The 18,054-nt window shown below is 55.2% G+C and overlaps 2 protein-coding genes across 2 annotated transcripts; both read left to right on the top strand.

Annotated features, from left to right (window-relative positions):
- Nucleotides 1–1,161: 1,161 nt before the first annotated feature.
- On the top strand, nt 1,162–3,592 carry HOXC11 (homeobox C11). Its single transcript, XM_065887560.1, has 2 exons — nt 1,162–1,951; nt 3,181–3,592. Exons 1-2 carry the CDS (start codon nt 1,267–1,269, stop codon nt 3,411–3,413), a joined length of 918 nt encoding a protein of 305 aa, XP_065743632.1. The 5' UTR covers nt 1,162–1,266; the 3' UTR covers nt 3,414–3,592.
- A 9,654-nt stretch (nt 3,593–13,246) lies between these two features.
- Nucleotides 13,247–17,417, top strand: HOXC10 (homeobox C10). The gene is made up of 2 exons (XM_065887563.1): nt 13,247–13,997; nt 17,140–17,417. The coding sequence occupies exons 1-2, from the start codon at nt 13,247–13,249 to the stop codon at nt 17,415–17,417; spliced, it is 1,029 nt and encodes a 342-aa protein (XP_065743635.1).
- The last annotated feature ends 637 nt before the right edge of the window (nt 17,418–18,054 follow it).

Here is an 18,054-nt window from a genome sequence, read left to right as displayed (position 1 = left end):
GAGTGACCCCTGGCCCTGCCCAGCCCACCCAGGGTCCTCAGTTCCCTTCCACTGCCCTGCTGGTCTATTCCAGAGACCTGTACCTGGCCCCACCATCCACCTCACAGCCCCCAAATCGTCCAAGGATAGGAGCCCCAAACCCAGTCCCTCCACCATATCCTTCCTAGAGCCGACACTGGGCTTCTTTTCAGTGAAGAAGCTGAGACTGAACCACCAACCCAAAGGGCCCCTGACAGAGAAGACACAGGACTCTCATTCCAACCTCTTTCTTGCGGGTTTGAGACTTAAAAATCCACAGTGGATGTAGCTTTCTGTGCATTGATTGACAATAAAGTCAGGCATGAAATATTCACCCAGGGCCACTCTCTCATACTAAATATTTAACACAACATTAGAGAAGGTTTTTCCCAGACTTCGCCAGGCACCGGCTGGGCGGCTGGCTCACTGCTTACCACTGTTTATGACTAATCTAAGTCCCTAGCCGCCAGCAGCACAGCAAGCCAGACAAAGTTGGGACACTGGCTTGCTGCTGGGCCGCCTCACCTTTGGGAAACTTCAGATACACTTCCAGGGAGTCTCTCCAAAGGGGAAAGGGAGCCTTGATAGCCAGCCCTGGCCAGGAAAAGAATCGACTTCTTCAAACTCTTGTAAACAGGCGCTGTGACCCTCTTCAGGTTGGTGGGGTAAGAGTCCCTGAGAGTTGGGGGAAGAGATTCACATCTCTGGCAGAATCAGGCAGTGGGGAAAGAGGTCCTCATCCCTAGCCCTGTCTTGGGCTGATCACCGGGAGGAGGCAAGACCCCCCCCCCCATACGTGAGAACCCTCCTCCTTCTCCCAATCCTGGGGGGGGGGGGGGGGAAGAGCAGCAGCTAGAAAAAAATACAATTACCCCCTCCTAGCCCCCGCCCCCGCCCATCCCACCGCCCACCCCACCCCAACCCTCTCTCTCTCCTCCTTTGCTCGCTCTGTGGAATGGAGAGGAGGGGAGTGTCAAGAGAAAAACGAATACAAATCTGCAATTGATTTTCATAATGTTTCTGCGGTGTTTGCAAACCAATCGCCTGAACGTCCCCATCTTACCTAAGAGAGAACCCCTCCTACGACTGCGAAGTGCTCCGAACTGATATATGACAATATCTACTTTGGATCACGTGCTCGGGGAGAGAGACTAAGACGGATAACGCGTCATCTCGCCTTCCCAAATTTTCCCCCCTCGCTAGATCAGGTCCAAAACCTCCATCTGGAGCCGGCAGGAGAAGAGAACGATGTTTAACTCGGTCAACCTGGGCAACTTCTGCTCGCCGTCGCGCAAGGAGAGGGGCGCTGATTTCGGCGAGCGAGGGAGCTGCGCCTCCAACCTCTATCTGCCCAGTTGCACTTACTACGTGCCCGAGTTCTCCACGGTCTCCTCCTTCCTGCCCCAGGCCCCCTCTCGTCAGATCTCCTATCCCTACCCGGCCCAAGTGCCCCCGGTCCGGGAGGTCTCCTACGGCCTGGAGCCCTCCGGCAAGTGGCACCACCGGAACAGCTATTCCTCCTGCTATGCGGCGGCCGACGAGCTCATGCACCGGGAGTGCCTGCCTCCTTCCACCGTCACCGAGATCCTCATGAAAAACGAAGGCTCCTACGGCGGCCACCACCACCCCAGCGCCCCGCACGCCGCCCCCGCCGGCTTCTACTCCTCAGTCAACAAGAACAGCGTCCTGCCCCAAGCCTTCGACCGTTTCTTCGACAACGCCTACTGCGGTGGCGGCGACGCGCCCGCCGAGCCCCCCTGCCCGGGCAAGGGTGAGGCCAAGGGGGAGCCCGAGGCGCCCCCGGCCTCGGGACTGGCGTCCCGGGCTGAGGCGGGGCCCGAGGCGGCCGAGGCCGAGGAGGAAAACACGAATCCCAGCTCGTCCGGTTCAGCCCACTCGGCGGCCAAGGAGCCGGCCAAGGGAGCCGCCCCCAGTAGGTAGCAGCGGCCGTGAAACAGGCGGGCAGGAGGGAGGGAGCCAGAGAGGGAGGGCGAGAGTAGGGGGGAGGCGAGGGGAGCGGGGACGGCCTCGTGTTTTGGGTCAGTCCGATTTTATGTGGAGTTTTATAAGCATTCAAAGGATTTTATTATAACCTACAAAGCCCTCTCTCCCAACGACTCGACTTTTTACGATGGAGAAGGGGTGGGGACGGAGGGAAAAGGGCTCTTTGGAAAAGCTGGGTGAACCCCCTCCCCGTTATCTCCCTCGGTCTGTGAAATTTTTAAAAGCGCCACCATCGCGGGCTATATTAACTTTGATCGTGAACTTAGAGGAGCATTTAAGGAAGGATGGGGAGCCCGGCTGCCGGGGGGCGGGAGGGAGGGGAGGGGTGGAGGGGGAGAAAGGGGAGGGCAAGGGAAAGACAGGGAGAAACTCAGAGAGGGGGAGTGGTGGGGGAGAGAGGCAATGGAGCAGAACCTGAGGCCGGGGAGGCCAGCGAGGGCCGCTCTGCTTCTCTCAAAAACTATTTTCCAAATGTTCAAACTGTGTTCGCGTGTCCCTGAGCAGAACCCGGAGCAAGCCGGGGGTCAGCGGCGACAGGGGGTGGGGACGAGGCGGCTCAGGGCGCCACTCTGCTCCAGGCCTGGGGCTCAGCGTTTCTCTGCGGCCCGCGGCCGCTGCGCCGGCCTAGCCTAGCCGCGGGGAAGGCGCGGCCCGCCGGGCGTCCCGGGGCGCCAGGGCCCCCGGAAGCAGCTCTCGGGTGTCTTTGGTGCCTGCTCGCTCGCTTCCTCCCTGCCTCCCCACGACTCTCGCCCGGTCTCACTTCTTCGCGCCTGTTCTCCGCGGTTCCCCCAGATTTCTGGGCGGGGGGGGCGGTGGGTTTTCAGAGTCACTAGGAGGGCAGCGCAGGAAGGGGCAGAGGAGCCCGGCTGAGCAGAAGTCGTGGGGGGGGGGGGGCGCTGTCCGCGGGGACGCACTTGGCCCCGGCTGGCTTCCTTCTCCCCCAGACTCCGCCAGCCCCGTCCCTCGTCCGAGGGGAGGGGGCGCGGGTCCCACGGTGGCCCGGGATGGGGGACGAGCTCGCCCTGCCAGGGGGTCGTGGCTCGGCCCAGCGCTGCGCCCGCGGGAGGGCTGCCCGGCAGTGGGGCTGGGGTCGCCGGGGTCTCACGTGTCTCTCTTCCCCTCTCCTCGCACTTGCCCCCTCCCTCCCCTCCCCTCCAGACGCCCCCCGCACCCGCAAGAAGCGCTGCCCTTATTCGAAATTCCAGATCCGGGAACTGGAGCGAGAGTTTTTCTTCAACGTGTATATCAACAAAGAAAAGCGGCTGCAGCTGTCGCGGATGCTGAACCTGACGGACCGACAAGTGAAAATTTGGTTTCAGAACAGAAGGATGAAAGAAAAAAAACTAAGCAGAGACCGGCTGCAGTATTTCTCGGGAAATCCTCTGCTGTAACCGCAGACCGGGCCCTTTGGGGGGAGGGGGGAAAGGGGGAGATTATTTTATTTTATTTTTATTTTTTATTTTCTAACTCGCCTTCTTTCCGCGGGTGGAAAACTGGACTGTGGCCAGGGCTGGCCCCCACTGCCGTTGCCCGCACTTCTTTCCGGAACCTCCTTCACCTTGGTCTGACTCAGTGTGGGACAGGGACCGGGCCTGGAAAGGGGGGTGAAGGAAAGTGTCTGATCCACGGCGAGTGGACACCGTTGGCGCCGAGGCCAAGAATCTTTATTTAAAAGAAAACACACCTCGCGACAATGTCTTGCTGCTCGGATTGGGTGGGGGGAGGGGCGTGAGTAGTGAGCGCCTGAGCCTTACAATCCTCGAACTGCAAGCCTTCCCTTGCCCATGTGAGAAGATCTGCTAGGACACCGTCTCTGCGAGGGGAGACTTCCCGGGCTCCCCGTCCCTACCCCACCACTCCCCACTGCTGGGGAGCAGCTAAATGTGATCCCGCCTTGCTGTGAAATTTCTGTTCCTTTGACCTGGTGTTAGGTGTGCAAAGTCGTCTCCTACCTCTGTCTGTGCCCAGGCCCTGCCCAAGCCTAGTTGTTCTCCCCCTTGAACGTGTAGAGCCCTCCTTTGAAATTTCTTAACTGGTGCGTTGAGGTTTCCTAACCTTTTTCCAAGCTGTGCCCCACTCCGCGAATTTATAGCTATAGTCTATGCATTTGTTACCTTCTTTTTTTAAAAAAAAAAAGATTGGGGTGGAAGAGGCAGTAGGGAGATGGGATTGGACGCCTCCCCCATGCTGAGGCCTGAAGTTTTGTAAATAAATTTCACAAGCATTTCTTTCTACCCGGAGGGGATATGGGGAGGACTCGCCTGGAATGAGATTTGTATCACCCATCTCCTTGTGCGTGAGTGCGTGTGTACGTGTGCAATCCCCACCCGGCTCCTGTCCCAGAGGGATTGCTGTGAATTTTTTTTTTTTGGTGGCAAATAAAGATACTTCATTCTGTTCAATATTATATTATGATTTTATTTGACCCTTTTATTAGCCCCTCTCCTCTTAAAACCCTCAATGCTCCCAAGGCGGAGGAGGTGGAAGCAGGCAGGCAGAGCCCAACAGAGGAGGACAGGCGTGTGAAGGTGAGGTAGGCCGGAGCTGGCGGGCCTGCACCCGTCTCTCCACGGGCAGGGGCAAGAGTGTGGCGGTAGCTTCCTCCCGCTCTCAAGTTGAGGACTTTCCACTGCGACTCTTAAAGCTCTCATTTCTCACGTGCAGCTCGAGCTGCGTCCAAACGCCCAGCAACGCTTTCCGTTTAAGCACACGTTTGTTGTGGAGTTAATTGTAACCATCATCGAATTTAAATTTATAGGAATTTTCTTGGCTCCACCGCCCTCCCACCAGATGTCTCCGTCTGTGGCAGTTAAATGTGTAGGGTTGAGGGTAGGGCTTTCGTTTTTTCTTTTCTTCTTTTTCCCTCTATGAGAAGACTGTATTGGAATTTTTATATACAGTTTTGAGGGAGGGAAGGGAGAGGGGGAGAAACCAGCCCCCTCCCTTTCCTCACCGCGGCAGCCCCTGAGGGTGGGAGGGTAGGGCTGGGCCCCTTCCCCTCACGCACAAATGGCCGGGCTCCTCCAGACACAACAAGACCCTAGGCTGGGGCCACCCTGATGTTTGTACATTGGTCTCCCAGCGTGGAAAGCCCCAGAGATCTGTTTTGTAAGAGGTTGGCTTGGGGTGGGGCGCTGGGGAAGGAGGTGACCCGTGAGGATGGTCACCACACCCATACATATATTTGCTGCATGTTTCTTCCGGATGAAGATAACTATAGTCCTTTCAGCACATTCGTTGAGGGCACTCTGGCGATCTCTGTTCCAAATTCGTTATTTGGGGGCAGAGGTTTAGGACCGATTCTCTCATCTTTCCCTTTTCTTTGGAACTGTTCTTCTGTAATTCGAAGAAAATGTTTTCGTCAATATAATTCTGTTGAGTGAAAGAAAAAAGCACCACGACTATGGACTATTGCATCTAGGTTCCGTCGTTTTTGATGACGGGGTATCTGAATCTCTCATTTGTAAATGTAGGTCTTGAGACAAAATTTGCAAACTGGGGTGTATATACAACCCCACAATTGCCTGATGTGCCCACACACAAATATTTGTCGGATGCCTATGGGTGCACATGAAAAGGAATATTATGTGTACTCTTTTGCTTATAGTATGGAGTAAAACTGACCACATGCACATCTGGGGCTTGTGTCCTCCGAGGTGTGTAACCACTGTCAGTGTGGAGTGAGTGTCAGAAGGAATGCAGCTGAGGATCGTCTCTGTGTGTGCATGCACGTTTGCATGCGCGTGCACTTGGGCATGAGAGATATCTCTAGGTATGATGTTTATCCACTAGTCATAACAAGGGCTATTGGCCTGCCAGCCGTGCTTCCAATAAAATAGGATGGAGATAACTATATAGAACCTGTTTATAAAGCAAAATACTGATCTCTAAATGGCTCTTGATTTTGGAGAAGAATATTTAAAATCCAAAGCTACCACTTTCCCTGCAATGTGTAGCCCAGAAAAGATCCCCAGCTCTAGAAGGGATTTCTGAAGGAAGGCGGGGTGTCATGGTGAAAGAAAAACAAAAGCTTTCTATGATCCCAGCCCAGGAAGCTGCCAGTCTTCGGTGACCTTCTAAAAATTAGAAAAAAGAGGTCACTGTCCCCCCAACAAACCCACCTTCGGGCCCCCGGGATGTCCGACCCCCCTTGGCGGTCAGGGGCACTCTGGGCTCAACCTCTTCGGGTAATCCCCTCCAGCCGTGGCGCTGCCCGGGAACAAAAGAGCCTCGTCTAGACGCCGCCATAAAGTGCCCCCACCCCACCCCGCGTCTCTAAACCCAGTTTCATTTCGCCCTTAACGACCCAATCTGGCCTGTGTTAGAAAACGCTTCCGCCCTAACTAGTAAACAAATCCGCAGTGGACAGTCTTGGCTCCCCCAACACACCCCATACCCCCACTCCATTACCCCCTTGCCCGCAACCTCCTTCCCCCCCTCTCCTACTCCAGCCTTTCTCAGCTCCCAGTCCCCCAATCCCACCCCCCACCAGTAAATAAACCCGAGGCCGAGTTCAAAGTTTCCCGGAGCTAAGGAGGAATGTTGGTTGTAAAAATCCAAGTTTATAGCGCACGTGGGAGTTTACAAGGGTATTAAGTGGTGTGGGCTGAGAGAGCACTCTGGGCCCCTCCCCCTCCCACTATGGGCTTTGGGGGTGCAGGGGGAACCTGGGGGACTTGAAAGGAGAAGTGGGTTTGATGTTTCTTTGTCACGCAGACCCCCAGGTTGCTGGGAGATGGTGATGCGAGGGCGCCTTGCAAGACGGTTCACAGATCCCAGCCAAGCGCCTCTGAGAGAAAGCCCGCAGGTTCTAGGTGTCCCAGATGGGGAAAAAGGGGAGCTCCGCTTTAGGCAAGGAAGAAAGTTACAGACTAGGTGTCTGAAAGGTGAATGGAGTTGGGGATACCTGGAGCCGTTTCTCAATCGGAGGAGGAGAAACTACCTGGGGAATAATTTCTCGAGTGGATTGAAGGCAGAGAGGGTTTTTCTCACCAGGACAAAGAACTTTGAACTTCAAGGGAGTCAAGGGCGCCACCCCTTCCCTCTCCCCGCCCCTCTCCGGAATCTGTAGGGCAATTCGTTTCTGGGCCAATATTCCCTCAAGGGGCCAGCCCCTGGGGTTTCCTGTTGCCCCAGGGCTGGGTAATGCTGTTTGTTGAACCCTCCCCAGCTCGGAGCCCGCCAGAACTGTGTGCACGCGACCGCACTCTTTATTATTCATATAAACCTTCGGGAAAGGCAACGCCCGGGAAGTTTTTATAACTTTGTTTGGCATAAAAGTTTTACAAGATTCCTCCTCTCTTTTTCAAAAACTTAAAGTTTTGGTCTTGCCATGGAACCAAGTCTCAGGGTCTCTGGGAGGTTGGGGAGAGAGAGGTTCTGAGGTCCTTGTGGGGGGGGCGTGTCTGGAGCTGTATCTCTGACTAAGGCAAAACAAGGCTTAAAGGTTGGGATTAATCCTTCCTGAGGTCCACCTTGGATCCAGCTTTGGGGGCTGCTAGGAAAGTCCCAGCTGAGACACACCCTTACAGAACCGCAAAGTTTGGACAATGTCAATTAGACCAGATCTTCCCCATCACAACCTCTTGTTCTCCTGTAGGCATCTCTCTTTCTCTCTCTCTCTCTCTCTCTCTCTCTCTCACACACACACACACACACACACACACAGCCCTGCACACACCCTCGACCCACTGCACAAAGTGGAGACCCATAACCTTGACTCAGACCGTTAAGTTGGGAAGAGTCTCTGCACACACAGCCCTGCAACCCTGCCTCCTGCAAAGTCCACAAAGGGTTTGATGAAAGACAGAATTCAAGACGACAAGAAATGCCTGCCCAGAGGTTGCAGTGATTGTAGGACCGAGAGAGAAGGAAGGCCAGCGGGCTGCAATCCAGGAGCTCGAAGAACAAAGGTGCCTGTATAGGGACGTGGCCTTGGACTGCTAAGCCTGCGAGTGACCCCTTGGATCTGCCCCTCACCTGGGACGGACAGAACCCCACTCCTTCATTTCCCCTAGCTCCAGCCTTGGGGTATCAAGTGGGCTCAAACAGGGACTATTTTAATGTTCATCTCTGGAAGTCAGGACAAAGATGGAGCAAATTCTCCAAAGACAGACCTGGTGGATGAGGCTTCTTCGGGGTGATGGACTTGAGGATACCTAAGCCCTGGACCTGGGCACTTCAGGGAGCCAGCGGAGTTGGTCAGGATGTGCCCCAGTGCCTGCTTTTCCTTCCCTCTGATAGTGACTGCTGAGCCCTGGCCACCAGCGGCTGACAGCCCTACACTTCGCCTTGTGAGGAGTGGAGTTAAGGCTGAAGGCGGGCGAAGGTCAACTCCAAGCTTGAGCAGTGGGGCTGGGAAGGGATGCTACTGAGCCTTGTGCTCTCCCCCTCAGGGTGCCCAGCACAACAGAGAAAAACAAGAAGAGCTAGGGGAGAAGGTCAAGGGGAAGGAAAGCATTTAGGAGGAAAGAAAAGAGTAGAGAATAAATTGTATAACAAAGAAAGAAAGAAGAGAGAACTAAGGAACACAAGAAAGAGAAAGAATCAGAAAAAGAGAAGGAAACAAATGAATTGCAGAGAAAAAGAGAAAGAAACAAATAAAGAGAAAGGAGGAAGATGGAAAAAGAAAGAAAGAGGGGGGAAACAAAGATGGAAAACAAAGATCTTCGAAAAGGAAGTTAGCCAGTAAAGGAGGAGTGGGATTTTCTCCGAAGTAAGCCGGCAGACCGCAGCCCTGACTCCGGCTGGAAACACGACCCACTGGGCAACTTGGGCGCAAACCATAATATGGGGAGCAAGGCTTCCCCCACCCCGTCCCGCCCGCCAAAGACATCATCCCACCCGTCCTCCTCCCAAAGCTTCTGCTGGATGTGTTTACTGTCCGGTTTCAATTCAGGAGGCAAAGTTAAATAACTGGTTGGCTTCGGCAGGGCAAGAAAGCGGTTATGCTGGCTATCAGACTTCTTCGGGATGCGGGGATCCTAGGGAGTACATTTTTGGGTAAAAGTGAATATCTGTGGCCGTGTACATACAATCAAGCTCCAAGTCAGACACGGGTCTAGGTGGTAACCTCCATAGCATCTGGGTGCAAACGTGTACAACGTCCAGATGTGAGAGCGACTCTGATGGCCAGGCTGCCGCCAGGGTGGCAGTGAGATCCGGGGTAGACCAGAGGCCCCTCCAAGCGTCCTCAGCCTCCCACTTTCCTCTTGTACCTGTTTGAAAATCAGTTTGGGGGGCTTCGGTGCATTCTGTCTCTTGCCTGGGATTTTTCTTTTCCCAATTCAGCCGAAGCAGAGCCCGGTGTTAGCGAAGAAAAAGAAAGCAAATCTTTCCTTCAAGTTTTGAGAAGAGAATGATTTATTTGGGCCTCCAAAACAAGAGGGGAAAACCTTGCAATTTTAACCACTGGTGGTGTGATTTTGTTTTCCATTTCACTTGAGATTTCAAAACACACACACACACACACACACACACACACACACACACACACACACAGTATAATTATTTTATTTTATCCCAAAGGGAAAGACACTCTTCCTTCTTTTCACCTCACCTTTAGAATTTCCTAGATGATGTTCTTAGCCTTGTGGGGAAGCTCCACTAATTTTCCTTAGAGAAATCAGGGTGCCTCTGGGGTGCTTTGAGGGCTAGAGCCTGGAAAGCAGCCGAGGTTCCTTTCTGTTCATTGAGCACTAGATTTTCCTTCTTCTGTTTTCACATGGGGACCCCTAGCGCCCCAGTCCTCAGCCTGCCGTCTGGAACCCGCTGACCACCCTGAAGTCTGTGAGGAACACCCTTCGCCTCTCCCTTGGTCACAGTCCCACGGGCGGCAGGAGGCCCAGCTGCTCATCCCTGCTGCACTTCCAGGGTCTAGGTACGGGGAAGAAGGGCACGGGGACCAGAGCTCTCGGGGTAGAGGGGTTGGTCAAAAGGTAGGTGCAGCCTGAAGCCCCTGGATTTTCACATCCCCCAAGTTGAGGCAAGAAGAGGGAGCCCCAGGGAGCCAGGCATAGATGCAGCACTCCTGGAAAGTTGGGGAAATGGCTTAACAGGGTGATTTTAGCAACACAGACTTCTTCTGGACCCCAATCCGGTTCCCTTGGGGTGCAGGCCTGAGGGTCTTGGCCCGGTGGGGCTTAGCCGGTAGGCGCCCGGCAGTGGCGGCAGGCGGCAAGTGGGATGGCTGTGGCAGCCTGAGTGCCTTTGAACACCAGGCCCGGACAATAGGACGGAAACAGCCTTTGCTCGTGGCCTCGGGAAAGACGGAGCCCAAGGGGGCAGGGCTGGGACCCACACCTGACTGTACTTTCCCAAATCCGCATGAATGCTCCCCTCTCTCCGTCCTCACCCTCACGTCTTCCTTCCTTTCGTCTCCACTGGTGCAGAATCCCAAGTTTGCAAAAACCCAACAAGTTATTCAAGTCGGCGTCTTCCGGTTCTTGTTTAACAGCTCCGGGTTTGCGTTTTTCCTGCGTAATTAAAGGCAAACATTTGTCCCACCGGGGGTCCCACTTAGGCTGATGAATTTGATTTCTTTTTTCATTAATGGGCCATGTTTATCATACTTCTAATTATTTCAACTTTAAACACTATTCGTTCTTGTGAGGAGATGGGAGTAGAGGCGCGAGGCTCCTTCTCCCAGGGGGATTATTTCCATTAATAATGGCAAGGATTCTAAAAGCGACTCCATCCCCACCCAGGGCTGAGGTAAGGAGTGAGTTCGGGATGGGGGTCAGGCTGGTAGCGGAGACAGGTCTCAAAGCCGAGTGACTCTGCTTCTCTACCGCTGGTTCCCCAGGTTAAGCCGTGGGGCTTGACGTTTTTGAGAGGTTATCTGGAGTTTGTCTCCTTCACTCTGCCGCCTCCCTCACCCCCTCCCAGGCTGGGCCCAGACCCTTCCACTTCGAGGCTCTTGGAAACCTTCCGCAGCCCCACCCGATCCCAGCCTGGCCTGGGCAGAGAGGCTCAGGGAGTGCTGTCCCGGCCCCCCAGCTACTAACACAGAGAGAAAGACCAGGAGAAGCTGAGGTGGTCGAGCGGCACCTGGGTCTGGGGGAGAGGGCCCAGCAGACCCCAAGATGGGGGGCAAGGGCAGGAGACTGGGATGCCAAACTCCAGGGACAGGGACACCAGGCAGGAAAATAAAGGAGATGTGAAAGAGGGGGGAGGGAACACCCCCAAAGCCATATAATTCTCAATTGCTTTGGTCTTTAATTTCATCGCCCCGTAAATGAGGAAATATCAGTTCCCATACTAAATTTTTATCCTCGGCTGATAAATATGACGGGGAATTTTCGTTGGGTCCTCGTAAAAGCGAACAGTTTCGATCAAACTGGTGGGGAAAGACTTACGCAGATAATACAAACAGAGTGGCCATAAAGTGTCTGCGTTTCCCGCGGGGTGGGACAAATGGCTCCCTGGATTGACTGCCACCGGGGCCGTCCCAAGTCTCATCTGGGGCCTAAACGGGCTAACCTTGCCGGGGCCAACCCCTTGTGCCGAGCCCATGGCGACCTCTGTAAATGAAAACACGAAAGCATTTCAAATCTCCCCTGGCTGGCCTGCCAGCAAGTCACACATTAAACATTCTCTTCCAGTTTTCCCGGGGTTCGGGGACCCCTGCGCCTTTTCTCTCGCCCTCTGGATGACAGATTTCGGAGGATTTCTTTCCGAAGTCGTCTTCTAGCAGCCGCGGGCTTGGGCCTCCCTAGAAGCGATCCAGCCTTCTCACTCCTCCGCGCCAGGGCGTCTTGGAGCTCTGGTCTTTTCCCGGCCAGGCTCCAGCCCTTCGGAAAGTCGAAACCCATGGCTCGGTCCAGGGGAAAATGTGGGGCGACCGGAAAGACAAGTTATACTCCAGATTCCGTTTCCTGAGGAAAGAGTGGAGAGTTAAGCTCGCTTTGTGAGAAAGGCGATGAAGAAACGGAAAGAACTATTTGAAACATACCTTGTCCCTTATTTCTCGCTTCCCTTTCTTAAAAAAATCGCTCTGTTGAAGGACACTTCTCTGGGTCGCCTTTTGTCGCGTCCGTTGCCCTGGTTTCCCGGTTGATACGTGACTCCCCCAAACCGCCCGAGGCCCCGAGGGTTCCCTCTTTCTCTCTGGGAATGCTCCCTGTTTTCGTGGGGGCAAGGTCAACTGGAAAGCCAGGGCCGCCAGGGCCGCCAGGGCCTGGAGCAAAGCAGCCGAACTGGCTCCAAGGCCAAAGCCTTCCTGCCCCTGAGTTGATAACCCAGGGGCCGCCCACCCAGCCAGGTCCAGGCCGCACTCCCTGGTCGGGGAGCCGGTGCCTTTGGTTGCCGGCTTCCTCCTCCCGCGACCCCTCAGTCCCCTCGGAATCCCCCTCTCCCAAGCAGCCCTGAAGTCATCTTGACCTCCTCCCTGGCCTGCCCCAGACACTGGAGATTCCCCGTCAATCCCCACGGGGAACTTGCAACTCAACCAACTTCCGTGACGGGAGGTCCCGAGCTGAGCTCCCAGCCCCAAGGGCCGAGACCGACGAAAGAGGACGCAGGAGAGGAGAAACTTTAGTTCCGTTTGGGATTCCTTAACTTTTTCCTCTCCCTTTCTCTGCCCGCAGGATCCCTCCCCTAAACCTCACCCCACTCCCATCCCAGGGGAAGAAGTGGGGGCGGGGGCCAAGGCGAGGAAAAGAGGAGGTGAGGAGGGGAAGAAGTACCTGAATCGTGTCTTGACCTTTTAGTTTGAATGTGACTGTTTTGAGCCCCGAGTTGCCTCGCTCTCTCACTCTGTCCCGCATTTTCCCCCCTCTCCGCTCCCCTCTCCCCAAGAGTTACAGGCTGCTTCCCGGGTAAACAAACCCCATCCTCCCTAGAACCCCCTCATTCCCCTCCACCCCGCTCCTGCCCCAGTCGCCGCGGGGGCCCTTCCTTTGTTCGCGGGGAAGGGCTCCGGCGCCCCTACCTCGAGGCGGCTGCTAGGTGGCGCTGTTACTCCACGCTGCGCGCTCCGCCTGCAGACAACTTGACCCCGCTGACGTCACGGCCGTCTGAATCATCAAGGCCATTTTCAAATCCCATTGGTCTAGCCGTCACATGGTGAGGGCCGAATGCGCGGATAATTATGGAGCTGATATTTCCCCCCCTCCCCTTCTTTTCCCTCCCGCCCCTCCAACCGCCCCCCCTCCCGGATGGGGAAAAAAAAAGATGTCAGCTCCTCCGCAGTAGTATTGCTCCTTAAAAACCCCTCTCTCTGAAAATGACATGCCCTCGCAATGTAACTCCGAACTCGTACGCGGAGCCCTTGGTTGCGCCTGGCGGAGGAGAGCGCTATAGCCGGAGCGCAGGCATGTATATGCAATCTGGGAGTGACTTCAACTGCGGGGTGATGAGGGGCTGCGGGCTCGCGCCCTCGCTCTCCAAGAGGGACGAGGGCAGCAGCCCCAACCTCGCCCTCAACACCTACCCGTCCTACCTCTCGCAGCTGGACTCCTGGGGCGACCCCAAAGCCGCCTACCGCCTGGAACAACCTGTTGGCAGGCCGCTATCCTCCTGCTCCTACCCACCTAGTGTCAAGGAGGAGAATGTCTGCTGCATGTACAGCGCAGAGAAGCGGGCGAAAAGTGGCCCCGAGGCAGCTCTCTACTCCCACCCCCTGCAGGAGTCCTGCCTCGGGGAGCACGAGGTGCCGGTGCCCAGCTACTACCGCGCCAGCCCGAGCTACTCCGCGCTGGACAAGCCGCCCCACTGTGCCGGGGCCAACGACTTCGAAGCCCCTTTCGAGCAGCGGGCCAGTCTCAACCCGCGCGCCGAACATCTGGAGTCTCCCCAGCTCCGGGGTAAAGTGAGTTTCCCTGAGACACCCAAGTCCGACAGCCAGACCCCCAGCCCCAATGAGATCAAGACCGAGCAGAGCCTGGCGGGCCCAAAAGGCAGCCCCTTGGAGAGCGAAAAGGATCGGGCCAAAACCGCCGACTCCAGCCCAGACACCTCGGATAACGAAGCGAAAGGTAAGGCCTCCTGGGCCGTGGCCCGGGTGGGACGCTCGGGCACTTGGTCTTCGTGGCCGGGGCGGGGGCAGGGAGAGGGTTGGGCCGAGGAGGGCCTGGACGGTCTTGGGAATGCGACCCCGGCTTGGGACTCGTGCCTGCTGAGCGCCAGGCTGGTGGCGCCTCATTTGGCTGGGGAAGGTAAGCGGCGAAGTGGAGGTGCCGGCGGCAGCGGCTGTGGGCGCCGAGGCCGGGGTGGTGCGCACGACGGGCAGCCTGCAGCGTCTTGTGTTGCTCAGGGCGGGGGACAGATCCCGGGCGCGTGCTGGCTTTGGTTTGCTTGCTCTGCGTTTGTGTCCTGGGAAGCTGATGCCCCCCCCACACTCCCCCACCCCCCCACCCCCACCCCCGCTCAGGTCAGAAGCATGCAAAAAGCTTAAAATGGCGATCTTGGGCTAGGGACTAGGAAAGACTTGGGAGAAGGGGGATTTCGCTTTACTGCGTTTTCCCAGTTGAAAATTGTTTCCTGCGAGGCGCGATTTGTTGTTTGTGGGTCTGATTTGTGCGTGTGGCTTGGGCTCCTGCGGTTTTTGGCTCGGCCGGGGGCCTCTGGCAGCGGTGCTGGGGCCGGAAGAGGTGGAGGTGAAGGGCTGCCCTCCACGTCCCTCCCTCCCCCAGACGCCCGGGCTGCGTATGGCGTTGGAACAGGGCATTTGGAATGGTGTAAGTTTTTTGTCTCCCCTTTGAAATTTTGTTTCCTTTTTTTTATAGTTAACGTTTAAAAATTTTTTCCCGTTGGTTTCCAAAAGCAGCTTACAAATGAGTGGTTGGGAAATTTCTGTGTGCATGGTAAGCGGTTTTCTCCTGAAAGGGAGTGAGGCTTTAGTTGGATTTTATTGTAATTTTGGTGGCGAGGGAAAGCCTAGCCAGAGTTCAAGCTCGGGGTTCAAGATTCACTTCTGCTGCAGGTACTGGGGGCCCTCAGGACCCTTCTCTGACACCTGGAGAAAATGTGGAGGAAACGGGAGCAGTGGAGGGAGGCTGAGGGGACTTACCCTGAAAAGTTGGAGCAAAAAGCATCAGAAAAGGCCCAACTGGTGGGGCGGGGGGGACGGGCAGGGGATAAACCTGCTCCCCACAGCACTGGCTACTGGAGACTGTGCGTAAGAAGGGCTCTTTGGGTGCAGAGACAGATGAAACAGTGAAAACTGAGCAGACTGGGGGGCGGCCTGGGTCTTATGGCGCTTTGTATATGGATGCGGTCCACACGTATGCCCGGAGGCGACCTGTGTCACACTCACACACACTCACGCATGCCCTCTCATACATGCACACGCACTCTTTTGGCGGGTGAGGGCAGACCCTCGTCCTCTTGGGTTTCCTCTGCAAATCAAAGGTGGCCTTGGCAAATCAGCCCATGGAGACCCTAGCCAGAAGGTGGGCACGGGTGTGTTCATGAGGGGGAGGGGGAGAGAGGCACGCATACCCACGGAGCCTTGCTGGTGGCACGTGTGCAACCCAAAGGTTTCATTTTATACCATCTCCCCATACCCCGAGCTCGGTTGGGGTGCAGATCTAGGGTAGGACAAGCTGCGTTCTAGCCCCACCAAAAGCAAAGTCAAGTTTAACAAGCCTACCTCCTAGCTCAAACTGCCCCCATTCTCGTAGGCTCCCCTTTCTCCCCTGCCATCCCCATACCATCTAAACCCTCCCACCCCAACTAATCCCTCTGACTCTGCCTGCTCCCTTCTTGCCTGCCCCCCTCATTTTGGTGCCTCCACCAGGCCAGAGGCAAGAGGGCTTTGGGCCAGACTCCCCATTTGTAATTTCTCCCCTTCCCCCAGACCCCAACAACCTCAATAAAAAATAAATGGCACAGAGTTAGATGTGGAGAGCCTTTAAACAATTTGGCAGAAGGCTGCAGGTGCAGAGGTGGGCACCGAATTAAGGACATTAAAGTGTTTTAAACTGCAGCCTCAAGTTTGCATTTTCTGATGCCTCCTGGTTCCCCTAGGGCCCCCACCCCACCCCCCATCAAGCTAAGATCCAGGAACCTGGCAGTTTCATTTGGCATAGAAGGGGAGATAGAGCACAGAGCCATCAGCAGAGTCCTTTGCTGGGTGTCCCTCTCGGGTCTCTGGACTCTGGGTTTTTCCCTAGAAAAGATGGCCAAGGTCTCTTCTGCTGCTTGAGGAGCAAGGCTGGTTCATTTCAGCAAGAATTTGTGCCGGGGGCAGCAGGGAGAAGCTGTAGATAAGGGAAAGGGAAATACACACCACACTTATAGCATCTCCTGATATAAATAGACACATGTGTACATATCCCTGTGTGTGTACATATGTGTAGGAGTGTGTATCTCTGCAGAAATACACGTGAACATACATGCATACATACCTACATAGACTAGGCAGGAGATTTCCAGGAGGCTGCATTTCCTCAGGATCTCTCTCCCTTGACCTTAGGTCTCTGGCCAGGGCAGTTGACTGAGGACTCCTCAGCATGCCCCATAGCTGTTGCCCCTGACCTCCGCTGCCTGCACAAGCTCCCTGCCTCGGTTACTCCTGGGGGAAATGGCCGGGATAGGAAGAGCTGGCAATGGGAGATCCAATGGGGTAGAGTCACTCCGTGACACTTCAGGTGGGAGCCAGGGCTGGGGATCTGGTGCAGAGACGGCTGCAATGGCCTCTGGCTGCAGAGTCTGGGGCGACATCCCTCCACTGCGTTGAATGGGGTCAAAGCTCTCTGGAAATTGCTCTGGGGTCTGAGGCCTGGAAAACACTTTTTCCTTCTGGTTGGATTTTTACAGAGCTGGAAAGGAACAGAGAGGAGGCGGGGTCTGGTGAGGCTTAGAGGGCACACCAGGGTCAGCTAGCTGAGGGAGAGCAGGAGTTCTCAGAACATGCTAGGTCAAGGTGGATTGGGTGATTAAATTTAATAGACGCGTTGGAGGCAAGTACTTTCTGTCTTTCTCCCCTGTAAGTCTAGACCCCAAAGAAATTCTAAGAGCCTTGAGGCCAGGAGGACCCCACCAGCCAGGCCTGTGGGGCGAGAACAGCTCCCCTGTGCTCCCTCAGCTGCCCCCACTGCAAGCTGGCCAAGGCCGCAGTGCTGCGAGGGTTGCCTCTTCGAGGGATACTTATGTAAATAATGTTATTTTTAACAGAGGAGATAAAGGCAGAAAACACCACAGGAAACTGGCTGACAGCAAAGAGCGGAAGGAAGAAGAGGTGTCCCTATACTAAACACCAGACGCTGGAATTGGAGAAAGAATTTCTGTTCAATATGTATTTGACACGAGAGCGCCGCCTGGAGATTAGCAAGACCATTAACCTTACAGACAGACAAGTCAAAATCTGGTTTCAAAATCGCAGAATGAAACTCAAGAAAATGAACCGAGAGAATCGAATCCGGGAACTGTCCTCCAATTTTAATTTCACCTGAGCGAGGGGCCTCCCCTCCCACTCACCCTCTTCCCCCCCCCGTTCCCTCCTTTCCCCGCCCCTCCTCCCTTTGTGCCTGGTGGTATATATTTTTTTTCCTCCCTGAGTATAAATGCAACACGCCTGCAAAAAAGGCAAAGACCTCAGACACTCCTTTCAAGGGACCTATGGTTCTTGCTGGGAAGATGTGTCCACCTAAAGCATGAGAAATGGGGTGCTGGGTTGTGGGGTGTGGTGTGCCCGCATAGACGAGGGTGGGAGTGTGGCTGGTGTGTGTGTCAACCCCTAACTCACCCACGCACTCACACATAGCATCCCGGTCTCCAGGCAAAGTTAAGGTCGAATCCACCCGATTATAGGGGGGAAAAAGAGGGAAAAAAATCAACCAGAGAAGGTCTGTAATCTCGAAGAGCACAGTCAGAATCGCTCCTTCCTTGCTGCATTTCCTCCTTAGAATAATAGACGTTTTTGGAAAGTTCGGCTAGTGTTTGTGTGTTTGTCGTAGCGTCCAGCGCCGGTACCAAACCCTCTCTGTGTCTTCACCTCCCAATCGTTCTGAGAATCTGCTTGAAGTCTCGTATTTGTACTGCTTTCTGCTTTTCTCCCATTCTCCCAGCACCCCCACATCCCCCATGCAC

Source organism: Phocoena phocoena, chromosome 11 (assembly GCF_963924675.1).
Source record: "Phocoena phocoena chromosome 11, mPhoPho1.1, whole genome shotgun sequence".
Classification (NCBI taxonomy): Eukaryota; Metazoa; Chordata; class Mammalia; order Artiodactyla; family Phocoenidae; genus Phocoena; species Phocoena phocoena.
This window is presented reverse-complemented; position numbering and strand designations above follow the sequence as displayed.

Coding starts and splice junctions, on each gene's coding strand:
- HOXC11 (XM_065887560.1), top strand. CDS start 1,267: ATGTTTAACTCGGTCAACCTGGGCAACTTCTGCTCGCCGTCGCGCAAG. Junction 1,952..3,180: donor GGCCAAGGGAGCCGCCCCCA/GTAGGTAGCAGC, acceptor CCTCCCCTCCAG/ACGCCCCCCGCACCCGCAAG.
- HOXC10 (XM_065887563.1), top strand. CDS start 13,247: ATGACATGCCCTCGCAATGTAACTCCGAACTCGTACGCGGAGCCCTTG. Junction 13,998..17,139: donor CTCGGATAACGAAGCGAAAG/GTAAGGCCTCCT, acceptor TATTTTTAACAG/AGGAGATAAAGGCAGAAAAC.